General features: G+C 35.6%; 1 protein-coding gene across 3 annotated transcripts; it reads right to left on the minus strand.

The window, feature by feature from the left end:
• Positions 1-711: 711 nt before the first annotated feature.
• Positions 712-27,462, minus strand: LOC125666790 (tRNA-dihydrouridine(47) synthase [NAD(P)(+)]-like). Of its 3 annotated transcripts, none has more exons than XM_056151908.1 (15): positions 26,585-27,462; positions 23,982-24,207; positions 22,876-22,961; positions 21,257-21,594; positions 19,739-19,937; positions 18,737-18,792; positions 17,105-17,146; positions 14,545-14,697; positions 11,570-11,686; positions 8,941-9,117; positions 8,319-8,415; positions 4,805-4,883; positions 3,457-3,645; positions 2,623-2,751; positions 712-861 (listed from the first exon to the last, which is right to left on the minus strand). In XM_056151908.1, exons 2-15 carry the CDS (start codon positions 24,176-24,178, stop codon positions 789-791), a joined length of 1,932 nt encoding a protein of 643 aa, XP_056007883.1. In that variant the 5' UTR covers positions 24,179-24,207; positions 26,585-27,462; the 3' UTR covers positions 712-788. The 3 variants fall into 3 exon arrangements, with proteins under 3 accessions (XP_056007883.1, XP_056007882.1, XP_056007881.1); XM_056151907.1 differs by having other exon boundaries at positions 26,568-27,462; XM_056151906.1 differs by having other exon boundaries at positions 26,564-27,462.

The raw sequence follows: 27,462 nt of genomic DNA on the forward strand, positions 1-27,462 counted from the left end.
CACCACTTTACTCTATTTTACTATTTCAGGGTAAACCGTAGTTTTAATATAAAAAATGAAAGGTTTTTAATTTTACGATAATTTACTAAATTAAATCCAGTAAAATTCAGTTAAAGCTTTATACGGACTTCACCCCATAAATGAAACAATATTAAATGTGTAAGCAGTATCTCTGGAGCAAACATTTCCGAATTAACTGGCAAATTTTATTCATTTGCAAGTACAGATATGTAAAAAGTCCCATAGGGTCAAGGCCAAGTTGTAAAACACGAGTCTGCATCTTGTTCGAAATTCTGAAAACTGTTGAAAATTGAGCTCTCCTTTAAATTTACTTCCAACTGGTCATCTCAAATGCACATTCAGTACAAACATGCTGTCACTGATGGCAATATTCAATTCGATCTTTAACTACAAATGTCTCTCAACAGCATATCTGTTCCAGCCTCTGCCAATCTAGACCAAACCTACACAAAATTGGCAAACTGTTTCTGCTGGTCGCTGCTTCCATCGTCATGGTAAACACCAGTGGTAGGTGTATTATTCTCAAATAATTCATAAATAACCATTTGTTGGTTGTTGAGTTGTTTTTTTTAATTCACTGGAATACGAAGAGGAATGGTACATGATAAAATCTTCCTTTTTGTCTTATCATGTGATTTACCATACCTCATCCCAATGAAGTTTAAAAAAAACCTAAATGAATTCAAAGGATGAATTTATAGAGTTTTATTGATTTTCACTTGTAAACAAAAACATTCTCATGACCTGCCAGTATGACCACATGAATATCACTTGTAAGCATTGGCCTTATGTTTGGGAAGAAAGGAAAATCCATCAGGAACTGGGCCAAGTAGCATCTCACTGGAACAAAACATATACATCTCGTGAGGTACATACACATGTATATCCTCAGGTCTATCTGATTAACTTCACATCTCAGACCTTGATCACCCCTCTGGCCAAGTTTTTCTTGTTTTAAAATGTGGCCACTGCAGTGTTATGGGGAGAAATTACACTTGTCTGTTACCTGAGATTTTTAACAAGAGGCCCATGGGCCACATCGCTCACCTGAGTCACCTTGGCTCATATTTAAAGATTTTTCCTATACATGTATATTCGCATGTAAAACTTTGATCCCTATTGTGGCGCCATCCAACCCACGGGGGCCATGATTTTAACAAACTTGAATCTGCACTATGTCATGAAGCTTTCGTGTAAATCTCAGCTTTTCTGGCTCAGTGGTTCTTGAGAAGAAGATTTTTAAAGATTTTTACAATATATTTGTATGCAAAACTTTGATCCCCCTTGTGGCCCCATCCTACCCCTGGGGGCCATGATTTTAGCAAACTTGAATCTGCACTACATCAGGAAGCTTTCAAGTAAAGAAGTAGGTACAGTTACTAAAGTCATTTGGTCCAAAATATTGATGATTTCACTTGGAGCTCAAATCCTGGTATTCAATTAAGGAATAGATTAGCAAACCCAAAATTTGCTCAGTTTGATCAGCAAAATGATTTGTGTCATATGACGAGAGCTTGAAGTTGGCATAAAATTGCAAAAATGCCATTTTCAATGAAAATATCCACAAATTCAGGTGGTTTTCCTTTCAGAAAACATACAGCGCATGTGTCGAGCAAATTCATATTGAAGCATATTTTTCATCTCAAAATAATACACAATATATATCATTTTCATTTTGCTCGACAAATGCGCATATCTTTTCCTGAGCAATAATTTGTATGACATTTGACAGTTTTCAGGCTTATTTTGAGAAAAAGGCGGGAAATGTCTTATTCATGATGTCATAATGCTATCCATTTAGAAATATGATTCTGATTTTGTTGACATAGTAGTATGGCATATATTTTACTTCCTTAAAATGCTGATTAAGGTTAATTCCAGACACATTTTATAGAGAGAAAATTTTTGGGCCTTTTAATGTATACAACCGTACCTTGTTCTTTCAGCTTTACTGGTCCAGTGGTTCTTGAGTCGAAGATTTTTAAAGATTTTTCCTATATATTTGTATGCAAAACTTTGATCCCCTATTGTGGCCCCATCCAACCCCCGGGGGCCATGATTTGCACAAACTTGAATCTGCACTATGTCAGGAAGATTTCATGTAAATTTCAGCTTTTCTGGCTCAGTGGTTCTTGAGAATGATCCCACCCTATTTTTGCATTTTTGTGATTATCTCCCCTTTGAAAGGGATATGGCCCTTCATTTGAACAAACTTGAAAGCCCTTCACCCAAGGATGTTTTTGGCCAAGTTTGGTTGAAATTGGCCCAGTGGTTCTGGAGAAGAAGTTGAAAATGTAAAAAGTTTACAGACAGACGGACAGACGACGGACAACAGGCGATCAGAAAAACTCACTTGAGCTTTCAGCTCAGGTGAGCTAAAAAGTGGGAGGTGTCTAATTTTCAGGGGTGGCCAGTTTTGCGAGAATTTATTTGACAGGAAATGTTAAAAGATTTCTGCTGCCATGGACTTTAAAATTCTGCCAATATTTAAGATGAACTGGTTTCCTGAGAGGCCAGTTTGGAGAAGTTTCACTGTACATATGTAAAATACTGGACAAAAATTTGAAATACCAAATCACAATGGACACGAGATGATCTGACCTGAGTTTGACCCAATCACCACAGCTAGGACTGGACATCAGAGTCTCCAGATCATTCCGTCCGACATAGTAGGGAGGTCGCTCATTGATCTTTTGGGGGACCTGTTCCAGCAGCCCCACCGGTATATATCTGTAATCAACAAAAGTACCCAGGAGATATTTACTGCAACAATGATACAATCATATACTACAAAATCAAACGAAACTATATGTGTTAAGGCTTGACCTCGAAAAATGGGAGAATGCTTGTGAAATCTTCAGGATTTGAAAGCATTGACTAATTTTACCATTTTATGACTAGTTTCACACCATTTCAGGCAATCTGATGGTATACAGGGGGTATTTCATCCTCTGCCATCATTTGATGGTAGACAGGGGGTATTTCATTCTCTGCCATCATTTGATGGTAGACAGGGGGTATTTCATCCTCTGCCATCATTTGATGGTAGACAGGGGGTATTTCATCTTCTGCCATCATTTGATGGTAGACAGGGGCTATTTTATCTTCTGCCATCATTTGTTGACCAAAACACTTTTAATCTGATTTGTTGCAAGTTAGCCTGAAATTAGTTCAGTGTTCTGGAGAAGAAGTAGAAAATGTTAAAGTTAACGGACATATAGATGGACAGACTGACGCTGGACAAAAAGTAATCAGAATAGTTCACTTGCGCTTTCAGCTCATGTTAGCTAATAAGAAGGGCAATCAGTCAACAGATGGATTTTTGTCAATAGATAAAAAAATGTTGACCAGCAGCCCTTGACCCAGGGGTCAGTCAACAGATCTGCTGTTGTCTATTTCTAAGACAAAGTTCACTGAATATGACCTTGACCTCACCTGTATAAGAATGAGAGCCACTCCATGAGGAACCGCCTGGTGGTTTCCACACCCTGGGTATCACTCCCCCAATGTTCCAGACCATTATTGGCAAACCGTTTCAGCATGTCAAACCTTTCGGAGGCGGAGATATCCCAGTGTCGCCTCTCTTTGAGTTCTGTGAAGATCCACGGCTTTATCAAAGCACCTCTAAAGTCAACAAGAAAATATATATCTCGGTACTTTGCTGAGTGACATTTATCAATTACTAATTACTGTTACCATCATCCCTTGACTCCCATTTTATTTTTGCCCCTTTCCCATTTTATTTTTGCCCCTTTCACCTTCATCGTCAGTGGGCGAAAGTAAAACTGGGAGAAACTGTTTTCTCTCTTTTCTCTCATTTAACAGAACTACATGTCTGGGCAAAAATGGGGCGAAACTGTCTGCAAGTGTAGAAAGGTGAAAATAACACGGGGCGAAAATAACTCTGTACACAGTATGAACTGCAAAAGCAACTCTTTCCGTGATTAAGGAGGTACTCTACATCATCATAATGGCCAACTTCCTTTTAAAACATGAATGAAAATACAAATATCAGCAATACTTGTCAATTCATTTCAAATACCATTGCCTAGCTCAGTAAATTGTAGGTTAGTACATTCACTGTTGAACTATAGATCGTGAGTTTGAGTCCAGCAGGGTTTTAAATCTTTTTCAGATTGCTTTCTACTAAAACTACATTTTTTTGACTAAACAAAGTAAATTTGAGAGTTTTCACTTTCAAAATGTTGTTGTACACCTGTACATATCCTCCACTTTTCACCCATATTGAATTCCTCTGGTGTAGCATCCCTCCTTAATTGATTGTACACAGTATTACGTTCCTTCAGACTTGTTTCTCTTATTTTGAGACCATCCCAGTCAAGCTGTCGCCATGTAAAATTCAGACCATGACCTAGAGCATTTTACCAATGCACTGCTTATTCTTTCTGGTGTCAATCCTACATCTCTAAACTTCAAAACTCCTCCAAAATGCTTGACTTCAACTCTGTATTTGTTTACATATAGATTACTTGATAAAAAAGAGCATGTTTAAAACAAAATGAGGAGTATCAAACACTAGAAACTAATTAATTGTGTTCAGAATTAACTTGTAAATTATTGAAAAAAATCTGCTCTAAATGAAACTTTTGCTAGACAAGTACATTTAACCTATGTAAACAAAAACATGGCATGGGCCTTGTTTACATAACAAAGAATTGTGAGCTCTGTATCTCTCTTAAATTTGAAAATTTTCAGCTCAAATTGTGTGCACGCCCCTTTTAATGTTTTAATGTGAATACGCTGGGAAAACAAACATACATACCTAGCCATCATACATCCCGCGACCTTGGTATTTTGGAGATGACGATCAAGATCTTCATAGGAAAGAATATCACCATTACCTAACAAAGAAGAGAGATTAGTGGAAACTGGACCCGACACATATAATAATTCTCTCCAATGCTTTTACAACTACGATGAATTTCTCGCAGCGCTCGTATAATGCTTTATGTATACCGGCATGTTATAAAGGCCTCGTCATGATCAAGGCTTTGTTTTGTACTCAAGTTTATAAGATTGCAAGTAAAATCTTGCCACTAGTCTGTAATATCACCGTAAATCTTTTTTAAAAGCATGTAACAGATATGCGCTAGATTTATTCTACATATTTCATTCCAGTAATATGACAACGTAAAGTGTAATTCAATGGCAGAGAAAAATTTCCAATGAACAAAATTTCAGCAAAATTCCTGGTACATAACATTGATATATAATATGTATGACAATTTTATTAATACCTATTATAGAATATATCTATATTCCTCATCAAATATTTAGAGATTCCTAGGAAATCACAAGAAACATTGCTGGCATAGTCATTGCTCATTAGAAATAGAAAATGCTGCTACAGGAGTTATGGGACTTTTGCACTTTGACCTTTTTTGCGACGGTGGGGACATATGGCTATGCATAGCAATCTTGTTATAACTAGAAAACTAACAAGTTGGAAAGGGCCCCTTAATGGTGCCTGATGGATGAATGGATGGACGGATGAAAAATTTAAAATATTGTGTGTCATAGAAAGTGCTAACATACAGAAAATCTGAAAATCGAAAGCGGTCTTTCTCTGCTAATCTTAGCATTACAGTTCAAGGACCATTTCAGTGTACAGAAAAGACCTATAGGGGTGACCAGAAAAAAAATCACATTCAATTTGTTATATCAAGTTTCTTTAGTTATTTACTGTCATATATAGATATGAATTTTCCAACCTATAATTTATTACAGTATAATTTGTCCAAACCGGCCTCTGAGTACTCCGGCGCTCTGTCAATTCCGGCCATAAAATATAGTTCCTAACATTTCTTTAACAAATCCTTTATTAATAATTCCCTGTACTCCGGATACTGCGTATTCTGTATATCGGCCGGCTTACACAGTCCCAACTGCTATCAATTAACTTTAATTATCCTGTGTAAACCGGCCTCTCGATGATACACCACCCTAATTGTTGCGGTCAATTGTATTCGGTGTACACAAGAACCCAACTGCTTGTAATTAGCTCTAATTATCACATTTAAACCAGCCACCCCATGATGACCAACCTGTCGGTATTCGGTCGATCACATGCAGTGTACACAAAGGGTGTCTCAAGGGAAGCCACAGGTAAGTAAAAGAGTGCAACTGGCGATGAGTCGCGATCAGTTTAAAATAAAACCTGATTTTTATGGGGTGCACTTTTCAATTATGACAGCACCACGCACGAGGTAATGGCCCCCTCCCCCTAACGACAGAGACGAGAACTGACATTAAAAGACAAAGTTCAATTAATCGATGAATTCGATACATTCTTGGATTGAAACAAAATCGAAAACAATCCCGTTATGTTTTCCAAAAGCAGGGTTTCCCTTCGTGAACTTCTCGGAGCTCTCCGGTGAGTCAGACAGTGATGATATGCAGTTAGTTAGCACAACTCGCTATGTCCGGTCGATCACTCGGCATTACATCAGTTTCCGTTTCACAAATTGAGACAACTAGTTGAAAGCGATACATTTACAATGAAAGCTGGGAAAGACAAATTTTAAACGAACACAACACAAACTTGACGAACGTACATAATGTAGCACTTAATAACGGCGATGATGTAGACGAAATCGACAATTTACCAACAGAAAATTGCGCGAATAATTCCCAGATTTTAAACTGTTTAATAAAAATTGAAACTTTTTCAAATGAGCACGACAATAAAACACTGACATTTATATTTTTACAATTTGAATTCTTTTGTGATATATTAAAACGTTAGCAATCATTACACATGTATGCATAGACAGTGAATACAAGGGAAGCAACTCTCATTCTTGTCAACATTCTGCACTCCGGACTCTGTGCAAACCGGCCAATTTCTTTGGAACCACACATAGCTGGTTTAGACAGATTATTCTGTATCTACAATGTTGAAATACGCAACTTCTGAGATATCAGCTCTTCTGTGATAGAGGTACGTTCAGTGTTCTGTTGAACGCTTGGGTGGGTACAAGACGTATACATATACTATAGACTAGCTATGTAAATACGGATGAAAGTAATGAAAGTGTATATTTTGTTGATATCAGCCGTTGGTATACATTAAACAGACCATAAGGAGAATAATATTTGATTGAATTAGGCCATTAAATTAAATATGAAATTATTTGTTATTTCCTCTTCTGCACGAGTGATATTTTAATCAAAGAAAAATGGTGATTATCGATTTTTGTTTGAACTATTTTATTATTTGATACTAATAAACTTACTAATATTGTAGCAGTTAGGGTGGTTGCATGATGTCTGATAATCGGCCTTTAGGCAATATATGAAGGCAGCGTTAAGCATTTGTACCCACCGCATGTGGACGATAGTATGTTTTGCGTCTCACTGTTCGTAAGAGTTCTACAGAGGGAAAGAACTATTGGGCAACTCGGAAATTGCGTATTAACCTTGAAGTTCGCCCAACAACATTTTCCCCATTGAAGCACCAATTTTGACATGAATTGTGGCTTTGAAGTCCTTCAAAGCTGGACTGCCCTTAAGATTTTTTTCAAATATTTTGATAGGTTACAATCTTAAGAACAATTTACAATTACAAGGAAATGATCGTTCATTCTGTGTGAAAGCACGAGTATGACGGAAAAATAGCATGCCATACAGGCATTGGTGTGTTTGCCTGTCCAGAACGTCTTTGGGAAAGAATTTTGTTGTTGATATCATATAGAGCTCACAATGCATAAACAATACATGTATCACACTAGTACATCATTGTAAGTTCTATTAAAAGTTTACATCTATGTCTGCATTGAAAAACAATCAAACACATTTACTCAGCCTTAGGTGACAATCTAGAACAACTACCGTATGGGTGAGCTTTTGTAAAGATTAAAACCAGATCCGCACTAGTAGGTTTTTTCTTTTGTTATGGTTTGCACGGAACGGTGAACGGTTTGCACGGGACAAAATGGAACGCTTTGGACAGATTACTATAGGGCACCTGTCATATGGCGGAGCCCTAACAAATTTTCCTTATGTTTTTAGAGTGCACGGAAATCTGCCCCCCCCCCTCCCCCCTCTAATCTATCTTGACTCAATCCTTGTTTTTTGAAACTATGGTTTGAATAAAATAATCATTGTTATTATTAAAAATACCTGTAATGTATGACAAACTCTTTCTGTAATACATTCAATCATACTGAAATCTTTAGATTTAAAATACCCAAAATACAAAAAGCTCTCAGTCATGTTTGTTTTAAAACACACTGTATTATGACTGATTTTGCTTTACACTGTAAAAAAGACCTTACCAAACACTGGCATTGGTTTTCCAGCTTCTGCACACTGATTTATGTAATCCCAGTCAGCGAGGCGAGTATAACGCTGCTCACGTGACCTTCCATGCAACTGCAAAAGTCAGTTTTCACAGTTAACATTTCACACACCATTTTTGAGTTGACAGAGTTGTTTCCCTTTGTTCAACTCTCGCATGCAATGAGATAGCTCAGTTGGTAGAGCACCTGACTAAAGACGATTGGGGGGGGGGGGGGATTTGGATTCCGGTCTGGTTCATTGTATTTTCTCCCTTCTTCTTACATTTGGTGACATAGACCAACCCTTGGAAGCGGTTAGACAGTGGCCAGATAGCTCAATTGATAGAGCACCTGACTGGAGATTCAGGGGGCACGGGTTCATTGCATTTTTTCCCTTCCTGTTACAAAAATAATATCACACGCTGACATAAATGAATATCACCTTGATAGATGAACTGAGGTCTTGGACATTGTGTATTGCACAAAACAGCCATGTTTTAAAACAAATCATTCTTACATTAAGGAAAAACAAATCATTCATTGAGAAAAAAGTCATACATGTGATGAAAAACAAATCATGTTTGTGATGATAAAACACTAATTCAGAAATGATACTGACCGTTACCAAGGAGACGCCCCAATCTCTCAGTTTGGGTATGACATTGTGAGCAATGTTCTTGTTGTCAAATATTCCAGTCCTCATTTTTACAGTCAATGGAACATCCAATACAGATTTCATCCCTGTGATGATCTGCTCAAACTTGTTAAGTCGGCCAATCAGAGCACAGCCCTCCCCCTATGAAATAAGAAATTCCATAATTTTTTTCTACTAAAAATGTTTATTTCATTTGATACTCTATAACAACAATATCCTTAAGATAACAAAAACAAAACATATTACTTCCTCTTGAACAGCACTCGTAAAAACAACATACATCATCAAGATTCTTTATTTGATTAAGGAGGTATGCTACACCAGAGAAATCTGATGTGGATGAAAAATGGAGGATATGTCCAACAATATTTTGAAAGTGAAAATTTTTAAATTTACTATATTTAGTCATAAAATGCAGTTTTAATGGAAGGCAATATGATTTTTTTTTTTAAAAACCCTGCCAGATTCGAACCTATAATCTACAGTTCAGCAGATGTGTTAACTTACTGAGCTTACACTTAGCTAGGCAATGAATTCTGAAAGGAATAGACAAATTTTGTAAAAGGAAGTCAGCCATTATGACTTACTGTAGAGTACCACTTAATAAAGACCCCACTACTGGTATGACATAAAAGGTATGCTACAGATTTTACTATGTACTTATCTAATTTTTATATACTTATTATACAACTTTTTCAAGTACCATTTTAATACAGAGCATATGTGGACACTTCAACAGGAAATCCAATGCCTTTAAACTGTACACGTGTTTCCTGTTTTACAATAGTTAGAAGCAATAGCTTTTTTAAGAAATAAATTTCATTTTTGCACTTCATGAGAAGTATGTTGTCGTGAAGTGCTGCAGTTCATACCCAAACATATTAATTTTTCAAATATTAAATCTATTCTTTATATTCACATTCTATTTTAAATAAAAAATGCAAAAACTATGTTCATTTCCTTTATAATTCCCAGCCGTTAAAATAGTAATTAATGTATTTATAGAGATTCATACGCGCACTGTTCACAACTGCAATTCGTTTATGAGGAAATGGCTGTCATTACAATTTGTAACAATATCAAAAGAAAAAACATTAGAAATGTAAATATTTAGACATGGAAGTCCTTTTTCGAAAAAAGAGATGAATTAAATTCATAAACACACATTCATTCGGAGCATATATATAACAAGAGGCCTTGGACCTAGAATCGCTCTTATGATACATTGTAGAACAGACAAAAATTCTCACTAACCAAGATTCATCAATTAACAAGGTTTTGACAAGTCAAATAGTATTTATAATATAACCATCAAATTCCAAAAGAAGGCCAGTGACCTACTTTTTGGTCGGCACACTGAGAAGAAGATTTTTTACCAACCACTACTTTTGTTTGCATTTTCCTAATTATCTCCCCTTGTTAAAGGGTCACAACCCTAGTTTTAGTACAAATGAAAGCCCTTGGGCCAAGGATACCCTGTGACAAATTTGACAAAAATTGGCGAAGGGGTTCTTGAGATATAGCCCTTTTTCCAAAAAGTTGACGCACACCGCACGCCAGACATATGGCCATATGATTAGCTCTTTGAGCCTTCGCCTCAGAAGAGCTAACAAGAGGCCCAAGGGCCACATCGCTCACCTGAATCACTTGGCTCATATTCAAAGATTTTCCCTATATATTTGTGTGCAAAACTTTGATACCCCCGCCCCTTGTGACCCCATCCTCCCCTGGGGGCCATGATTTTAACAAACTGAAATGTGAAATATGTCAGAAAACTTTCATGTAAATATCAGGTTTTCTGGCTCAGTGGTTCTTGAGAAGATTTTTAAAGATTTTCCTTATATATTTGTATGTAAAACTTTGATCCCCTATTGTGGCCCCATCCAAACCCCGGGGGCCATGATTTGAACAAACCTGAATCTACATTATGTCAGGAAGCTTTCATGTAAATCTCAGCTTTTCTGGCTCAGTGGTTCTTGAGAAGATTTTTCCTATATATTTGTATGTAAAACTTTGATCCCCTATTGTGGCCCCATCCAACCCCCGGAGCCCATGATTTGAACAAACTTGAATCTGCATTATGTCAGGAAGCTTCCATGTAAATCTCAGCTTTTCTGGCCCAGTGGTTCTTGAGAAGAAGATTTTTTAATGACCCTACTCTATTTTTACCTTTTCTTGATTATCTCCCCTTGGAAGGTGGCCTGGCCCTTTATTTTAACAATTTAGAATTCCCTTAACCTAAGGATGCTTTGTGCCAACTTTGGTTGAAATTGGCCCAGTGGTTTTTGAGAAGAAGTCAAAAATGTTAAAAGTTCACAGTCGGACGGACGGCATACTACGGGTGATCAGAAAAGCTCAGGTGAGCTAATAAAACTTCTGGCTTGACGTACATTTTGACACGACAATCTAATACGTGATACGGCAATCTGATACATGATACAGCAATCTGATACGTGATACGGCAATCTGATACACAATATGGCAATCTGATACGCAATACAGCAATCTAATATGGAGCTTGAGACTGCTGTTCAAATAATGTGGAAAATCTATACATATCTACTATATATACTATGATACACACACATAATACCTTTTTATACACTAAATCAATCGGACAGCCACAGTTCAGATCCAGGAAATCCAGCTCCACATTTTCATTTATCAGCTGTGAGCACTTTGTCAGTGTGTCTGCCCATCCACCACAAATCTGTATAAACAAGAGAGACTATTTACTGTACCAACCACCACAAATCTGTATAGACAAGAGAGATTATCTACTCTATCAAACCACCTTTTCTTCATTAAAAGTCCAAGGAAATTAAATAATTTCAGACTATCATCTAAACACTTTGAGCAGGGAGGGATCTTGTCTAACAAGGTGTCCTTTAGATGAGACTGCAAAAACCGAGGCCCCATGTCACAGCAAGTGTGGCACGATAAAGATCCCTCCCTGCTCAATGGCTGTAAGCACCGGGCATAGGCCTAAATATTACAGCCCTTAACCGGCAATAGTGTCTTCTCCATATGAGTGAAATATTCTCGAGAGAGAGAGCTGATAAATAATATACAATCAATCAATCAACCCCTGGTCTTGGACTTATGACAATTTCGAGCCCTGTCATATAAGAAGCCCTCAAACATGATTACATCACATAGTGCTTCAATTCTTGATTGTGCTCCAATTTGAATAAGCTTGAAACAATACCTACACACAGTACATAACAATATTATAAAACAATACCTACACACAGTACATAACAATAGTATTATAAAACACTACCTACACACAGTACATAACAATAGTATTATAAAACAATACCTACACACAGTACATAACAATATTATAAAACAATACCTACACACATAACAATAGTATTATAAAACACTACCTACACACAGTACATAACAATAATATTATAAAACAATACCTACACACATAACAATAGTATTATAAAACAATACCTACACACAGTACATAACAATAGTAATATAAAACAATAACTACACACAGTACATAACAATAGTATAAAACAATACCTACACACAGTACATAAAAATAGTATTATAAAACAATACCTACACACAGTACATAACAATAGTATTATAAAACAATACCTACACACAGTACATAACAATAGTATTATAAAACAATACCTACACACAGTACATAACAATAATATTATAAAACAATACCTACACACAGTACATAATAATAGTATTATAAAACAATAACTACACACAGTACATAACAATAGTATTATAAAACAATAACTACACACATAACAATAGTATTATAAAACAATACCTACACACAGTACATAACAATAGTAGTATAAAACAATACCTACACACAGTACATAACAATAGTATTATAAAACAATACCTACACACATAACAATAATATTATAAAACAATACCTACACACAGTACATAACAATAATATTATAAAACAATACCTACACACATAACAATAATATTATAAAACAATACCTACACACAGTACATAACAATAGTAGTATAAAACAATACCTACACACAGTACATAACAATAGTATTATAAAACAATACCTACACACAGTACATAACAATAGTATTATAAAACAATACCTACACACAGTACATAACAATAATATTATAAAACAATACCTACACACAGTACATAACAATAATATTATAAAACAATACCTACACACAGTACATAATAATAGTATTATAAAACAATACCTACACACAGTGAATAACAATAGTATTATAAAACAATACCTACACACAGTACATAACAATAATATTATAAAACAATACCTACACACAGTACATAACAGTATTATAAAACAATACCTACACACAGTACATAACAGTATTATAAAACAATACCTACACACAGTACATAACAATAGTATTATAAAACAATACCTACACACAGTACATAACAATAGTATTATAAAACAATACCTACACACAGTACATAACAATAGTATTATAAAACACTACCTACACACAGTACATAACAATAGTATTATAAAACAATACCTACACACAGTACATAACAATAATATTATAAAACAATACCTACACACAGTACATAACAATAGTATTATAAAACACTACCTACACACAGTACATAACAATATTATTATAAAACAATACCTACACACATAACAATAGTATTATAAAACAATACCTACACACAGTACATAACAATAATATTATAAAACAATACCTACACACATAACAAAAGTATTATAAAACAATAACTACACACAGTACATAACAATAATACTATAAAACAATACCTACACACAGTACATAACAATAGTACTATAATAAAACAATACCTACACACAGTACATAACAATAGTATTATAAAACACTACCTACACACAGTACATAACAATAGTACTATAAAACAATAACTACACACAGTACATAACAATAGTATTATAAAACAATAACTACACACAGTACATAACAATAGTATTATAAAACAATACCTACACACAGTACATAACAATAGTATTATAAAACAATAACTACACACAGTACATAACAATAGTACTATAATAAAACAATACCTACACACAGTACATAACAATAATATTATAAAACAATACCTACACACATAACAATAATATTATAAAACAATACCTACACACAGTACATAACAATAGTAGTATAAAACAATACCTACACACAGTACATAACAATAATATTATAAAACAATACCTACACACAGTACATAACAATAATATTATAAAACAATACCTACACACAGTACATAACAATAGTATTATAAAACAATACCTACACACAGTACATAACAATAACATTATAAAACAATACCTACACACAGTACATAACAATATTATAAAACAATACCTACACACAGTACATAACAATATTATAAAACAATACCTACACACAGTACATAACAATAGTATTATAAAACAATACCTACACACAGTACATAACAATAATATTATAAAACAATACCTACACACAGTACATAACAATAGTAATATAAAACAATAACTACACACAGTACATAACAATAATATTATAAATTACCTGAACCCCAAACAAATCCTCACTCTCGTGTCTCTTCAATAAAGCCCATTCAGAGGCTTGACCTTGAAGAAGGTTCAAGGACATTGCCATTTCACTACATGTAATGTCTGCTCCATATGCCTTGCAGATCCTTCGGAAAGGGAGATTACCAACCTTTACAAAGTCAAAAGAAACAGAGATTAAAAATAATTTGTTTTTGCAAACCTCACATGGAAGAGGGTCTACTGCATACATGTATAAAGGATTCCAGGCCATTCATTACAGTGAAATGATTAAATTTTGTGGTGTAAAATTTTCATAGTTTGAGAGAGATATTAGCATGTTGGTGGGGATTAGATCTTTTGCTTGAAGCGAGTCGTTATTCTTTATCGTCCTACCTTTACTGATTTTTCACTATATAAAAGTAAACTGATATATTTTGCCGATTCCCTGAAAATCATCGTAAAATGACTGATAACTTCGTAAAACTGTGTGAGTTTGACGAAATAATACACACCTACTCGGAACATCTAGCAACTCTTTTTTTTATCTTATGAGATGTTCTGATGCATTCTGAATGGAATCATGAATAAGGAATTCCATCATTAGTTAAATACTGATCTCTGTTATTGACCGTATACTGGGAGCATCAATCAAGGAGAACCAGTTTATGTTAGCAAACAACAACAATCACGGTCAGTGGGGCCCAATTTTATTCTGAGTTTGCTGTTTGTATTGATTTCCAGTTTTATTTTGAGTTTGCTGTTTGTATTAATTTCCAGTTTTATTCTGAGTTTGCTGTTTGTATTATTGTTATAAATTGGTTTGAGGTTACCATTGTGGAAGTCAGAAATATTCCATTTCCCCTTGAGAGAGCCGATTTACATGTACCTCGACTTAACTTTGGGAAATAAACATCCTCTTAGAGAACTTGAATCTAGCTGACTCCCACAACGAGATACTTCAAAAAGTTTTTCTTGTTTGTGGGAGGATTCAAACTTCAGGGTACGTCCATTCCACAAAAACAAGAGGCCTACAGGCCTTAACGGTCACCTCAATACCATAGCCCATACAAAGATCTGTCAGGGAGTCTCATATCTGCATTAAGCCTCATTCTCTAGTCTTTTGTGTACAGCGTATATGGCCAAGTTACCCCCCCCCCCAAGTCAAAATTGAACTGACCATCAAGGCCATGGATATTGTCATAATCATTATGTACAAAAATAATTGTCACAATACATAAGATTAAAGGGGATTTCTGCTGCAGAAGTAGAGAAAAAGATTTTCTAAATTTTTGTTGGTTTTTTTGCAACTTTGGCCCCACCCATGAGGTCCTGAGGGAGATAAGATCATAAATTTCACATTTTACATACATGTACCTCTTATACCAGAGAAGCTTCACATACTGTAAATGTATTACATTTGGCTGTGTATTCTATTTAGCGCCTTTGGCGGAACGCAGCTTCCGCTAAATCAAGTACATCGCTAAATGCCATCCGTAAATCTAGATGTTTAAAGTAATTCAGGAATGCTCTAAATCAAATCTACGCTAACTTGTTGAAAAAATGATTTCCGCCAAATATCGTACACGCCAAATATAATACGTTTACAGTATATAGTATGTGTAACAATTGGCCTTGTAGATTTCAAGAAGCTATTAAATTAATGTAAAATTGTTAACAAACAACGCATGATGATGGACGAAGACCAATGACATTAGGTCACCCGAGTTAAACCACAACTAAAATTATTGATTCTGCAGTATGTTAATTTTCACTGCTGATGAGCAGATCATGAGAGTTAAAGCAGAATTGAATTTGAAAATATATGAAAATCAAGTACAAGGACTGTATTATTTTGAGAAGAAAGTTTTATCAAAATTTCAAGACATCTTAAATCAATAATTTTATGGAGAAAAAATAAAATATATCTTTAAGTCTTCCAAAAATATTTCATCAAAATGGTCCTAGATTTCCTCTATATACATATTAAGCATCATTCAAGAAATATCAACCACATTAGAGGAATTTGTTGAAGAATCCCAGAAGTAGAGAGATTTTCCAACAATATCTCAAAACTGAGAGGGGGGGGGCATTCTTCAACAATATCTCAAAACTGAGAAGGGGGGGGGGGGGCATTCTTCAACAATATCTCAAAACTGAGAGGGGGGGGGGTATTCTTCAACAATATCTCAAAACTGAGGGGGGCCATTCTTCAACAATATCTCAAAACTGAGGGGGGCCATTCTTCAACAATATCTCAAAACTGAGGGGGGCCATTCTTCAACAATATCTCAAAACTAAGGGGTTACTCTTCAACAATATCTCAAGGGGGGGGGGGGGTATTCTTCAACATCTTCCAACACTGAGGAATTTTATTCTACAAGTAAAATCTACAAGGTATAGTCCTTCTTTAGGAGATGTATAGACATTACACATGACATAAAATAAACAAAAACCTCATCAAACTCTTGATGCAGCTATGTCTTTTTTGACGTGAATGGGTTTATTGAAATTAATTATAACCGCAGCAGAACCCCATAAAATACAGAATCTTACAGAAAAGGACCAAAAACACTTACAGTGGTCAAGGGGGCCAAGTAGTTCTTAGTGCTGAAATCAATCTGAAAAATAAAAATCATTGCATAATGGGAGCCAAGTAGTTCTTAGTGCTGAAATCAATCTGAAAAATAAAAATCATTGCATAATGGGAGCCAAGTAGTTCTTTGTGCTGAAATCAATCTGAAAAATAAAAATCATAGCGTAATGTACACACAGTTCAGTGTTTACCAATATTGCTTTTGTGCACCAAAACTTTTGAAGACTCTCACAATGACCCTGTTTTTACTAATCAAAGCATGCTAAACATTTTCTCTATGTATTAATTTTTACTAAAAAAAGGACTAAACATCAAGCTGCATATCTGGACCTCTGTTAAGAACTTAGTCTAAAAATTTCAAAGCTTTGGGGTTGTTTTTCGTTCGTTTGTTTTATGTCCAGTCAAGAATTTTTCACTCAGCATATTGAGACATCACCCGCTGTAGGTAATGTACCATAAATTTAGACCTATGCTTAGCGCTTACAGCCGTAGCAGTGAGGGTTCTTTAACATGCCAATGCCTGCCACAACACAAGGCCTCTATTTTTAAGGTCATATCGGAAAGACTTGTGATTCTCACTTCTAAATATCGAGCGTTTGGTGAAGGAGCAATCACTACCCATGTTTACGTCTTAGGTTTGATGCGGCCATGACACGAACAGGGCTCGAACTCACGACCTCCCGGTTACACTCTACCATTGAGCTACCGTGACCAGGGAAAGACTGTATCTTCAACCATATATTTCATAAAAGAGACCCTGTCTAATACAGGCCTGGATTTAGTCCTATCACCCTTTTCTTAAAAGTTATGGCCAAAGTTAAAGTTCATACAGATCAACAGACCGGCAGACCAAAAACTATATGCCCCCCCCCCCCCCCCTCCCCAAATCTCCAATTACGGGAGCATAAACATGTAATTTTATGTCAAAATACTAAAAATGGCAACACAAAACATCACCTTTACAATGTCATAATTCTGGTTCTACAATTATTTTGATCAAACGGGGAAAAACTGAGGTGCATTGAGATTCTTGCACAAAATACAGTTAATTTTGAAACAAAAGCATGACTCAGTTTTGGTGGGCAAACACAATCATCATCATACGTAGTTCTTGTTTAAGAAATGAAAGCTTTTTCAACTTATTTCATATGATAGAAAGTACAGTAAGTTGGGACAGTGTACGCATCATAAATCCCAAAGTAGAAATTACTTTCACTCCTTATTATTTAATTCACAAAAGTGAATTTGATGTAGCTTGATAAATACATGTACCGGCAATTATAAAGAAAAAGTCAATATAGCCATGGCAACAAAATAGAAATGGAAAAGTCAAATGCATTAAGCCTTTAAATGGCGCACTTCATGGCAACTTTGATTACACAATATAAAGAATGTTGAGAAAGTCAAATGAACCAATCAAATTGCATGTTACAAGTGTCTCTGAAATGAAATTACTGCGAATTTGATAGCACCACAAAATTGACTTTTCAAAATTAACAACAGTACATAATATCAGGCTTAAGGTATATATTGGGGTCTTCATTTAAAATGACCACATTTGTAAGTATAAAATATCAAACAGAGGCTGATTACCATGGTTACAGTACACACATACCTTTCTGGTCTCCTGAGGTCTAAGTTTGATTTCACTTTCAGATTCATTCATGATCTCTGTGAATACAAGAAAATACAGAATGTGTATTTGAATCAAGTACTGTAAAAGTAGTTATTTACACTGGGGGTTAAGCATGCGTTTTTACATGTTCAACATTACACATGGGGGAACATATGCGGTTACTGATTAAGTATAATATTATATCAAATGTTGATAAATAACTATACATGTGGGAGAAATTGGCGCTCTCATCATGTGACCACATAACTAGTGTAAATTTCCCCCACACATAAATAACCACAGCTTTGTCAGTAAATTGAAGATTGCATTTAGTACATGTATATCACCATAATGAGAGGCACAGAATGATATACTCCTCAGATATGCTATCAGTGAAGTCATTAAATGTATAGCAAATACAGACAGAAAATAATAGGTATCTAAAAACTGTAGATTCTTAAATATACGTGAGGAATTTATTTTCACATAATTTAACATAAAGCACCACTTACAAATTAAAATTACTTGTATTCATTTTTTTAATTACATTCTTAAAATACATGCAAAAAACTCTTGATCAACTGTCATACTCGCGTAGAATAAATCTACGTAACAGTGTTTAATATCCTGAGGCCTCGTTGACCTTCAGATCAGATTCAATATGAACTAAAGGTGCTGTCAGGTGTTCTAAAATTAACGGAAACAGGAAATACAGTACAGTTTCATCATTTTTCGTAAAACTTACACAGGGGACAATTTGTTGATACCTTAGGAACCGTTAATTACCGTTTATTCTAAGATTCTTTTCTCGTATAATATGTACTACTGATTATTGATCATTTCATTTTGCGATTTGTTTCAACCGCAAAAAAAAAAAAAAAAAAAAAAAAAGAAAATTGGTGTTCAATGAAGAAAGGTAAAATCATGGCACATTTTGTCTGAAGATGACTTGAAATAGTACACAATTTTTCACACAAATTGACAGCTATACCGGTCCACTACCTGGCGTTCCCTGGGGTGTGTCTGACTGTGCATCCTTACTCTCCTGCTTAGCGACACACATTTTGGAGAATGTGTCGTGTTTCTCCTGAGCCATTTTCTGCACCCGTTTAACGATCTCATTGGCTTTCTCAAAGTTGTATCGCTTCTTCCAAAGTGTGACCTGAAGGTCTTTGGACAAGGCATTTAAAACTGTTTTTACCTAGAAAGCAAAAATAATCCATGTCATTATGTGTCTGTGTGATGTGTGTATGACTATATGATTGTGTTTGTTTATTTGTTTTTATGTCTCATCGAGATTTTTTCACTCACATTGAGACATCCCCAGCTGTAGGTGAAGTACCACAAATTTAGACCTACGCTTACCGCTCAGAGCCATAGCAGCGAGGGTTCTTTATCGTGCCAATGCCTGCCACGGCACACGGCCTCCATTTTTAAGGTCATATCCAAAAGACCTGTGATTCTCACTTATAAATTCCAATAATGATATTTGACTTTACATACAGCTCTTAAAGTACAGCAGAATCCTCTTGTAATAATTTACCCGCAAAACTATTTTATCATAATAGGCATATCATTACAATCAATTTGTAATTGCTATAAGAGGACTGGAGAGAACCATGGGCCACATATTTGCATGTAAAACTTTGATCCTTATTATGGCCACAACGTACCCCCGGGGACCATGACTTTTACAAACTTCAATCTGCACTATGCCTTCATGTAAATGTAAACTTTTCTTGCCCAGCGGTTGTTGGGAAGAAGATTTTTAAAGATTTTCCCTATATATTTGTATGTAAAACTTTGATCCCCTATTGTGGCCCCACCCTATCCCCAGGGGCCATGATTTCAACAACTTGAATCTGCACTATGTCATCAAGTTTTCCTGTAAATATAAACTTTTATGGTCCAGTGGTTCTTGAGAAGAGGATTTTTAAAGATTTTGCCGTTAATTTCTATGTAAAAATTTGATCCCCTATTGTGGCCCCATCCTACCCAAGGGGGGGCCATGATTTTTACAAACTTGAATTTGCACTATGTCAGTAAGCTTTCATGTAAATTTGTACTTTCCTGGCCCAGTGGTTCTTAAGAAGATTTTTAAAGATTTTCCCTACATATCCGTATATAAATATTTGATCCCCTATTGTGGCCCCATCCTATCCCCTGTGACCATGGTTTTATCAAAATTGAATCTGCACTATGTCAGGAAGCTTTCAAATTAATTTCAGCTCTTCTGGCCCAGTGGTTCTTGAGAAGAAGATTTTTAAATGACCCCACCCTATTTTTGCACTTTTGTGATTATCTCCCATTTGAAGGGGACACGGTCCTTCATTTGAAAAAACGTGAAAGCCTGTCACCCAAGGATGCTTTTTGCCAAGTTTAGTTGAAATTGGCCCTGTGGTTCAGGAGAAGAAGTTGAAAATGTGAAAAGTTTACAAACGGACGGGCAGACAGACAACGGACAACAGGTAATCAGAAAAGCTCACTTGAACTTTCAGCTTAGGTGAGCAAAAAACCGACCTTTGACTTTTCTTCATACAGCTCTTGATTGACGATGTTTGTGTTCTCCCCAGATATGTGCTTACTGCCATAACGACACGCGACCCCAAAAGGACATTTCCCAAAGGACTCAAACACAAAACAGTCAGGACCTATGTCTTTGGGTTTGGCCTCCATGAAGCTTTTCACATCATGAGAAAATTTGCATTTTTCTCCAAAACTGCATTCTTTTTCCTGAAATATTGTTGGGCACAACTTGTCCTTGGCTTTTATGTGGGTCACTGGACGTTGCTTATTTCGACCTTTAACCTTCATCTTTTTCTTAGATTGCTTTTCATTGAAATTTTCACTCTGTTTACCTGTTTAAATATAAATTACATATGCATATGATTGTATTGAGGTAGTAGATCACATAAAGTAAGGTGAACAAGTCAACTCATCTAATGCAAGCGACAAGAATGTCATCATGAACCAGGTCAGGGTTCAATAATACTGTATGGCGGCAGAGATTTATCTAGGTTGTTTTTACTACCGGTAAAAGGTACCTTTCCCCTTTGACAACAAATAGATATTAATATCCCCTTTCACAGATAAAAAATCCCCTTCAGTTGTAGAAACTTCACCAAATTGTATGAGAATTTTCAACAAAAATCACTTTTATATATTCTAAGTCATTTTCTATAATTTTCAGACTTACAATATAGATAAATTGAGTAATCAATCAATTTATATGGCTGTAATAATATGTGGATATTATATTCCATAGATGTCCCCACCACCATCCCCTGGAAGCTAGCTCATGACTGCGTTCTCAAAAATTCCCCTTAAATATAAAATGGGTAGTAGCATCTAAATGCTGAATAAAACCCTGGGCGGGTTTTTTGTGCAGGTCTAAAATTTGGCAATCTGATTGCCCAAAGGTATGCTAATAATTTCAGCGGAATAAATTATGACAGACAAGGAAGATTGATCTCTCTCGCAAATATTGAAATCGCATTTGGGTGCATATTTGGCGAGTGAAATTTTAGAGGAAAGCTATCTAACCGGTAAAATAAGCCAAATTTATCACTCTGCGGAAAAAACCCGCTATACGGTAATAACAGCCTAAAGACCATCAGTGGGTAGAAATTTGATGGGGCTGATGAATCTTGTTCAAACATTTGGTTAATTAATATATATGTTAAGCAGAAGTAATGAACACCATCACTTTTATTTCGCAAAGCTTCATTTTTGTGATCTAGCTTCTTTATATAAATTCATCAGCGAGAGTCAGAGACATAGTTCTTGCGAACATTAAAATTATTTTTAATAATACTTATAGATACAAAATAATTTACAAGAACCTTAAGGTAAATTCAACACCACCCATCTTTCATATAATATAATTATGTTTGAATATCATTTTCTCATACATGTAGTAGCTGACAAGATGATCAGAGAATTTCCTGTTGAGCAAATCTTTTTTTTTGCTCATTATGGTACCCCCATCCTTTGCTGATTGAGAGGCAGATGACATGGTTTGTACAAAATCTGCACACCATAACCCTGTTGTTAATCTGCTACTCTCCTTGAGAATATTACAAAAAACTTTTCCAATACATATGATATCACTTTAGTTTTAGATGGTGTTGTTCACTCACGTTTCTGCCCTTGGTCCAGCTGATCTTTCGTTTCCTGGGATACATACTCAGTTACCAACTTTGGTTTATGGTTCACAAGAACATAACTGAAAAAATCATTGAAAACATGGTTTCAATAGCATGTCTGCTGTGCCACCTACACGTTATGTTGAGAGGGCCATAATGTGCACCATTTTATATGTGATGTTCCTATTCAAATGAATACTACCATTAAAAACAACTAATTTCACTTAATTAATGAAATATTTGCTCATCTACTATTATATGGCAGTCTTTGAAGATAAATAAACATTGCTCCAGAGACCCATAGCCAGCAAAACTGGGCCTAGGCTTGTAAAGATATTCAAATCACACGAACCACAGGCCTGTGTTTCTCATTCGACTTTCAGGTAAAATTATCATAGGCTTGAAGATTGCACCCAGAAAAAATGAAATAGAAATAAAGATAAAGAAGTTCTTTCTATCGAATAAAACTCTCTAAGTAGATTATATATCCTATACTCTCCCTTCAAGGTTTTTATTGCAGTTCCTGATTTAAAGTGTTGATCATACGTAAATATTTTGTGCCTGAAGTGGAAGCTAAAAGTTGCTTGAAATCACTAACTGCAATTTTCGTGGGGCTGTTACTCGCTCATTGTACTGAGGTCAACGAGATGGATTGAAATTGAACTAACAATATTTCCCTTGGTTTGGAATACATTTTAACAGATGTTGAACATAATTCATTAATACAATAAATATGTTAATACAATAAATAAGTGTAAAACAAAGTGGATTGAAAATCAAATTAGAAATTGGAATTTCAATCCTAATATGTTTTCAAGGGAGTCTACGCTGAAAAATAGTGTGGTGATAGATCTTTTCAATCCACGCTGAAATAGCATCTGCCCATTCCATGTTTTGACTGTAACAGATGAAAATCACTGCAGCTGTATATTTCATTTCTTGTCACTTAATCTTCAACAGTTTTGATATGTTTCTCAAAGTTGCCTCAACATTCCATTTCATTCGATGCATTTCCCGACTTACAATATAAATTTTGTGTAACAGAGTATTGTTAAATCCGACATGTCATAGAGAAGCACCATGTATAATAAACTTCTTACTCAGCTTTGATCCTTGCAAAACCTGGTTTCTCCACTTTTTTGTTTGTCTGGTTGTCTCCCCTCTTGTCCATTACACCTGTTGCATTGGGTCCTTCAGCAGTCCCTTTGTCGGTCTCTACCACTACATTGTCCTTCCCATTGTCAATTTCAGAGACTCCTTTAACTCCTTCTGTTTCCGAGCTTTCCACTGTTGTCATAATTCTGATGCAATTGTCCAGAAAGAAATCTTCAAAGCAAAATTAAAACCAGCCATACATGATAGATTCCAATAGATAATTTTGCTGGGCAAGATATAAACATTGAGTGATCAGTTTCGGTTCAGGCAAACGATATAAACATAGAGCAGGGATTAAAATTAACGCTCGCCCGCTCGCCCGAGGCGACTGGATACTGGTACGGGGGACATACATTTTCATAATAGTGAATGATAAAAGCAAAACAAAGATAGATTGTATAAATGATGTATATTAAATATACACAACAAACATATGTACAAGTCAACTCCCTAGAAATTGGTATAATGTCAATCTAATTAAAATGAGATGTTAGACACGCTCGCAAATATAGTTATGTATGCGAGTATGCAAGCGGATCCAACATCCTATTTTAATTAGATTAGTCTAATCACAGGCACCTGAATTTCTGTCAATAATTCACTCAATAAAGCCAAAGATCGAAAAATCTTACCCCTTCTATATATAAATACATTGTAATAAAGTGCCTGTGGTCTAATATGAACCTAGCTGCAGAACTGTAGTTCTTTGAAAAAATATTGAGACGGATCAGAGAGCTTCAGATTCACCCCTTATAAAAACCTTCAAATGAAATCGTTTGAAGCTGTGAGTTTTCAGGTCGGATGAAGATTTAATGAATATTTGAAGGTATGTTTTAACACAAGTATAGTAGGAAAATATGTTACTAGGATTTTTTTAATACTAAATTTATGACATGCCAATGCAAACATATAGCAATATAAGGCCTAAACTGTGTGCATGATTTTGTGTGCCGTAAATCGAAGATTTTTACAATGGGTGGATCTGTAGCTCTCTGATCCGTCCCAATATTTTTTCAGAGATCTACATGCAGTTCTGCAGCTAATGTAGACCTAATCTCAGCGAGATTCATCAAGGCTGGATATTTAGACTGACGCCTCTTCCGAATCTCAGACCAGTCTCACACAAAGTGATTATGGAAATCTTGCCTGAACTTCGACCGCTTAGACTAGTGCGATTAAAAATTAAAATGGGTTAAACTGAATTTCTTGTCTGCTTCAACTTTTTGCCTTAGACATCCTATTAACTTCCTATCACAATTAAACATGCATTTCTTACCTCTACAGTGTAAATCCCACAGTAAATAAAGTTTGGCAATTCTAAAAGCCATCACAAATGACCACCATTTCATATTTACCTTCTCAACAGTGAAGAGGTCTGATAGTTTAGGACACCTTCAAATAGACTGGCTAAAAATTACACAGTTTTCTTTTTATTGCTTTTAATTTTTATGCTTAAATGCTTTGTAAAAAGTGATTGTCAATCAGTAAATTCTGTATCTCCAATAGTAGTACAAACTATCATGAAATATACAATAGGAACTCTTCCGTGTTGAGAAGGTAATTATATGAAATGGTGGCCATTTGCAACGGCTTCAAATATAGCCAACTTTATTTACTGTGGGATTTACACTAATATAAATAGAAGGGAACACTTCTAGTATACCGGTCCCCAAAATATGGCGCTAAAATATGTGCCGCCAAAGGCGGTTCAGTATATATATGCGATTGCGTGAGCGATCGATAAAATCGTTAAAACGGCAAAAAATCCCAAATTAAGCCCAAAATTGAATTCCTTGTGTAAAATGATGTTTAAAAAACACAGTTTTTTAAATTCAAAAGGCTGACAGAATGCCAAAAGACGTACATTTTGTGTTCCAAAATTGATAAAATCCCTTGTTTAGGAATATTGTGACGTGTGCGTTATCTTACGTAAATCTCCTGAATATTATTGTCACCGATATTGATGAAAGCAAATTGAATTTCTTCTGGAATTGAGAAAGGATATTGATTCTTCCTACTTTACGAAAAATATTCTAGTAAGTGCAACATTCGGGAAAAAACTCTTAAAAACGCTTTAATCGACATTTTAGCCCACGGATACTTCCAAAATGGGCGCTGTACCCAACATCCTTGCTTAATTTCTTTAAAATCTATATAATAGACTCCCATGATTACCTTGACTTATCGGGGGCTACCGCCCCCAAGCCCCCGCTTAATTCCGCTCAATCGCCGCTGAGCTTTCTAATCAATTTTATTTCACAAAACATTGGCGAGTTTCACGTCTCAGCATCCGAAGCGAAAATACAATAAGCGGCGGAAGTTCAGGCAAGATTTCACGAATCACTTTGTGTGACATTGGTCTGAGATTCGTAAGAGGCATCAGTCCAAATATCCAGCCTCGACGAATCTCGCCGAGATTAATGTGGACGCTGTCACCCCTCTCAGGCTCTCACTACCAAATGATTTAAATGTACACATGAAAATCATTGGAGTTAAAAGTAGTGGAAGAATAACTGTAAAACCATACCTACAATGTACACTGTCCTACCGAGAATCGCCCACTATGTATACTATCGGCGTATCGGGTAGTTCAGTCGGGTCACGTTGGTATCGTCAGAGAGTCTCCTTTCAATAAATCTGCAGTGTATCACTGATGTTACTGTGTATGACGCTATTGTGTCACTTATTGCGTTTTTTCAATGCATTCCTCTAGAATGTCATTCAAAATCTTTTAAAATGTCATTAGTAAATAGGGTCCACGACATGTGCTGCAATCACTCTAAACCAAACTTCCGGTTCATAACTGTTTGCTAAGTCGTACAAAAGATGTATGGCGAAGCTAGGTCGTGCAAAATAACGTCGAAGCGTACATCTAGTCGTGCACTTCCATAGGCGGATCCAGGAATTTGTGAGGGGGGGGGGGGTCTAGCATTTGATCTTTTCGGTTTTTCTTCCACTCTCGGAGAAATAAATGACAAAAACTTTTTATTCATTGAATTACTTTTATTGGGAGAACTTAACATTTTTTCCAAAAACCCTTAAAATTTGCGTAATTTTATTAATTTCACCTTATCAAAAATGTCAGAAAATAGTGAAAATGACTGCATAGGAGACATATTTCTAGCCCTATAAAATCTGTAAAATCCAGGAGATTCCAGGGGCTTAGCCCTCTGCCGGGGCCCCCACCAGGGCTTTGCCCTGGACACACTAGGGGCCCCAAGACAGCCCCCAGACCTCCTGCCTCAAAAGGTTGTTTCCACCCCACCCCCCTTAATTGCAATTCCTGGATTCGCCCCTATTTAAGATATCTCATAAAATATATAAGATATCTTATAAACTATATAAGATAGCCCTTAAAGTTTATACTTGATATTTTATATATTAAACAAGATATCTTATAAAAATAGAAGATATCTTATACATTTA

The sequence above is a fragment of the Ostrea edulis genome, chromosome 10, assembly GCF_947568905.1.
Source record: "Ostrea edulis chromosome 10, xbOstEdul1.1, whole genome shotgun sequence".
Lineage (NCBI taxonomy): Eukaryota > Metazoa > Mollusca > Bivalvia > Ostreida > Ostreidae > Ostrea > Ostrea edulis.

Bases quoted from the DNA above. Each gene is read 5' to 3' on its own strand.
- LOC125666790 (XM_056151908.1), bottom strand. From the start codon at position 24,178: ATGACAACAGTGGAAAGCTCGGAAACAGAAGGAGTTAAAGGAGTCTCT. The intron at 9,118-11,569 runs GTATTATGTGTG...CTTATTTCATAG, and splicing joins TTGATTTAGTGTATAAAAAG to GGGGAGGGCTGTGCTCTGAT. The intron at 8,416-8,940 runs GTCAGTATCATT...TGACTTTTGCAG, and splicing joins GGGGCGTCTCCTTGGTAACG to TTGCATGGAAGGTCACGTGA.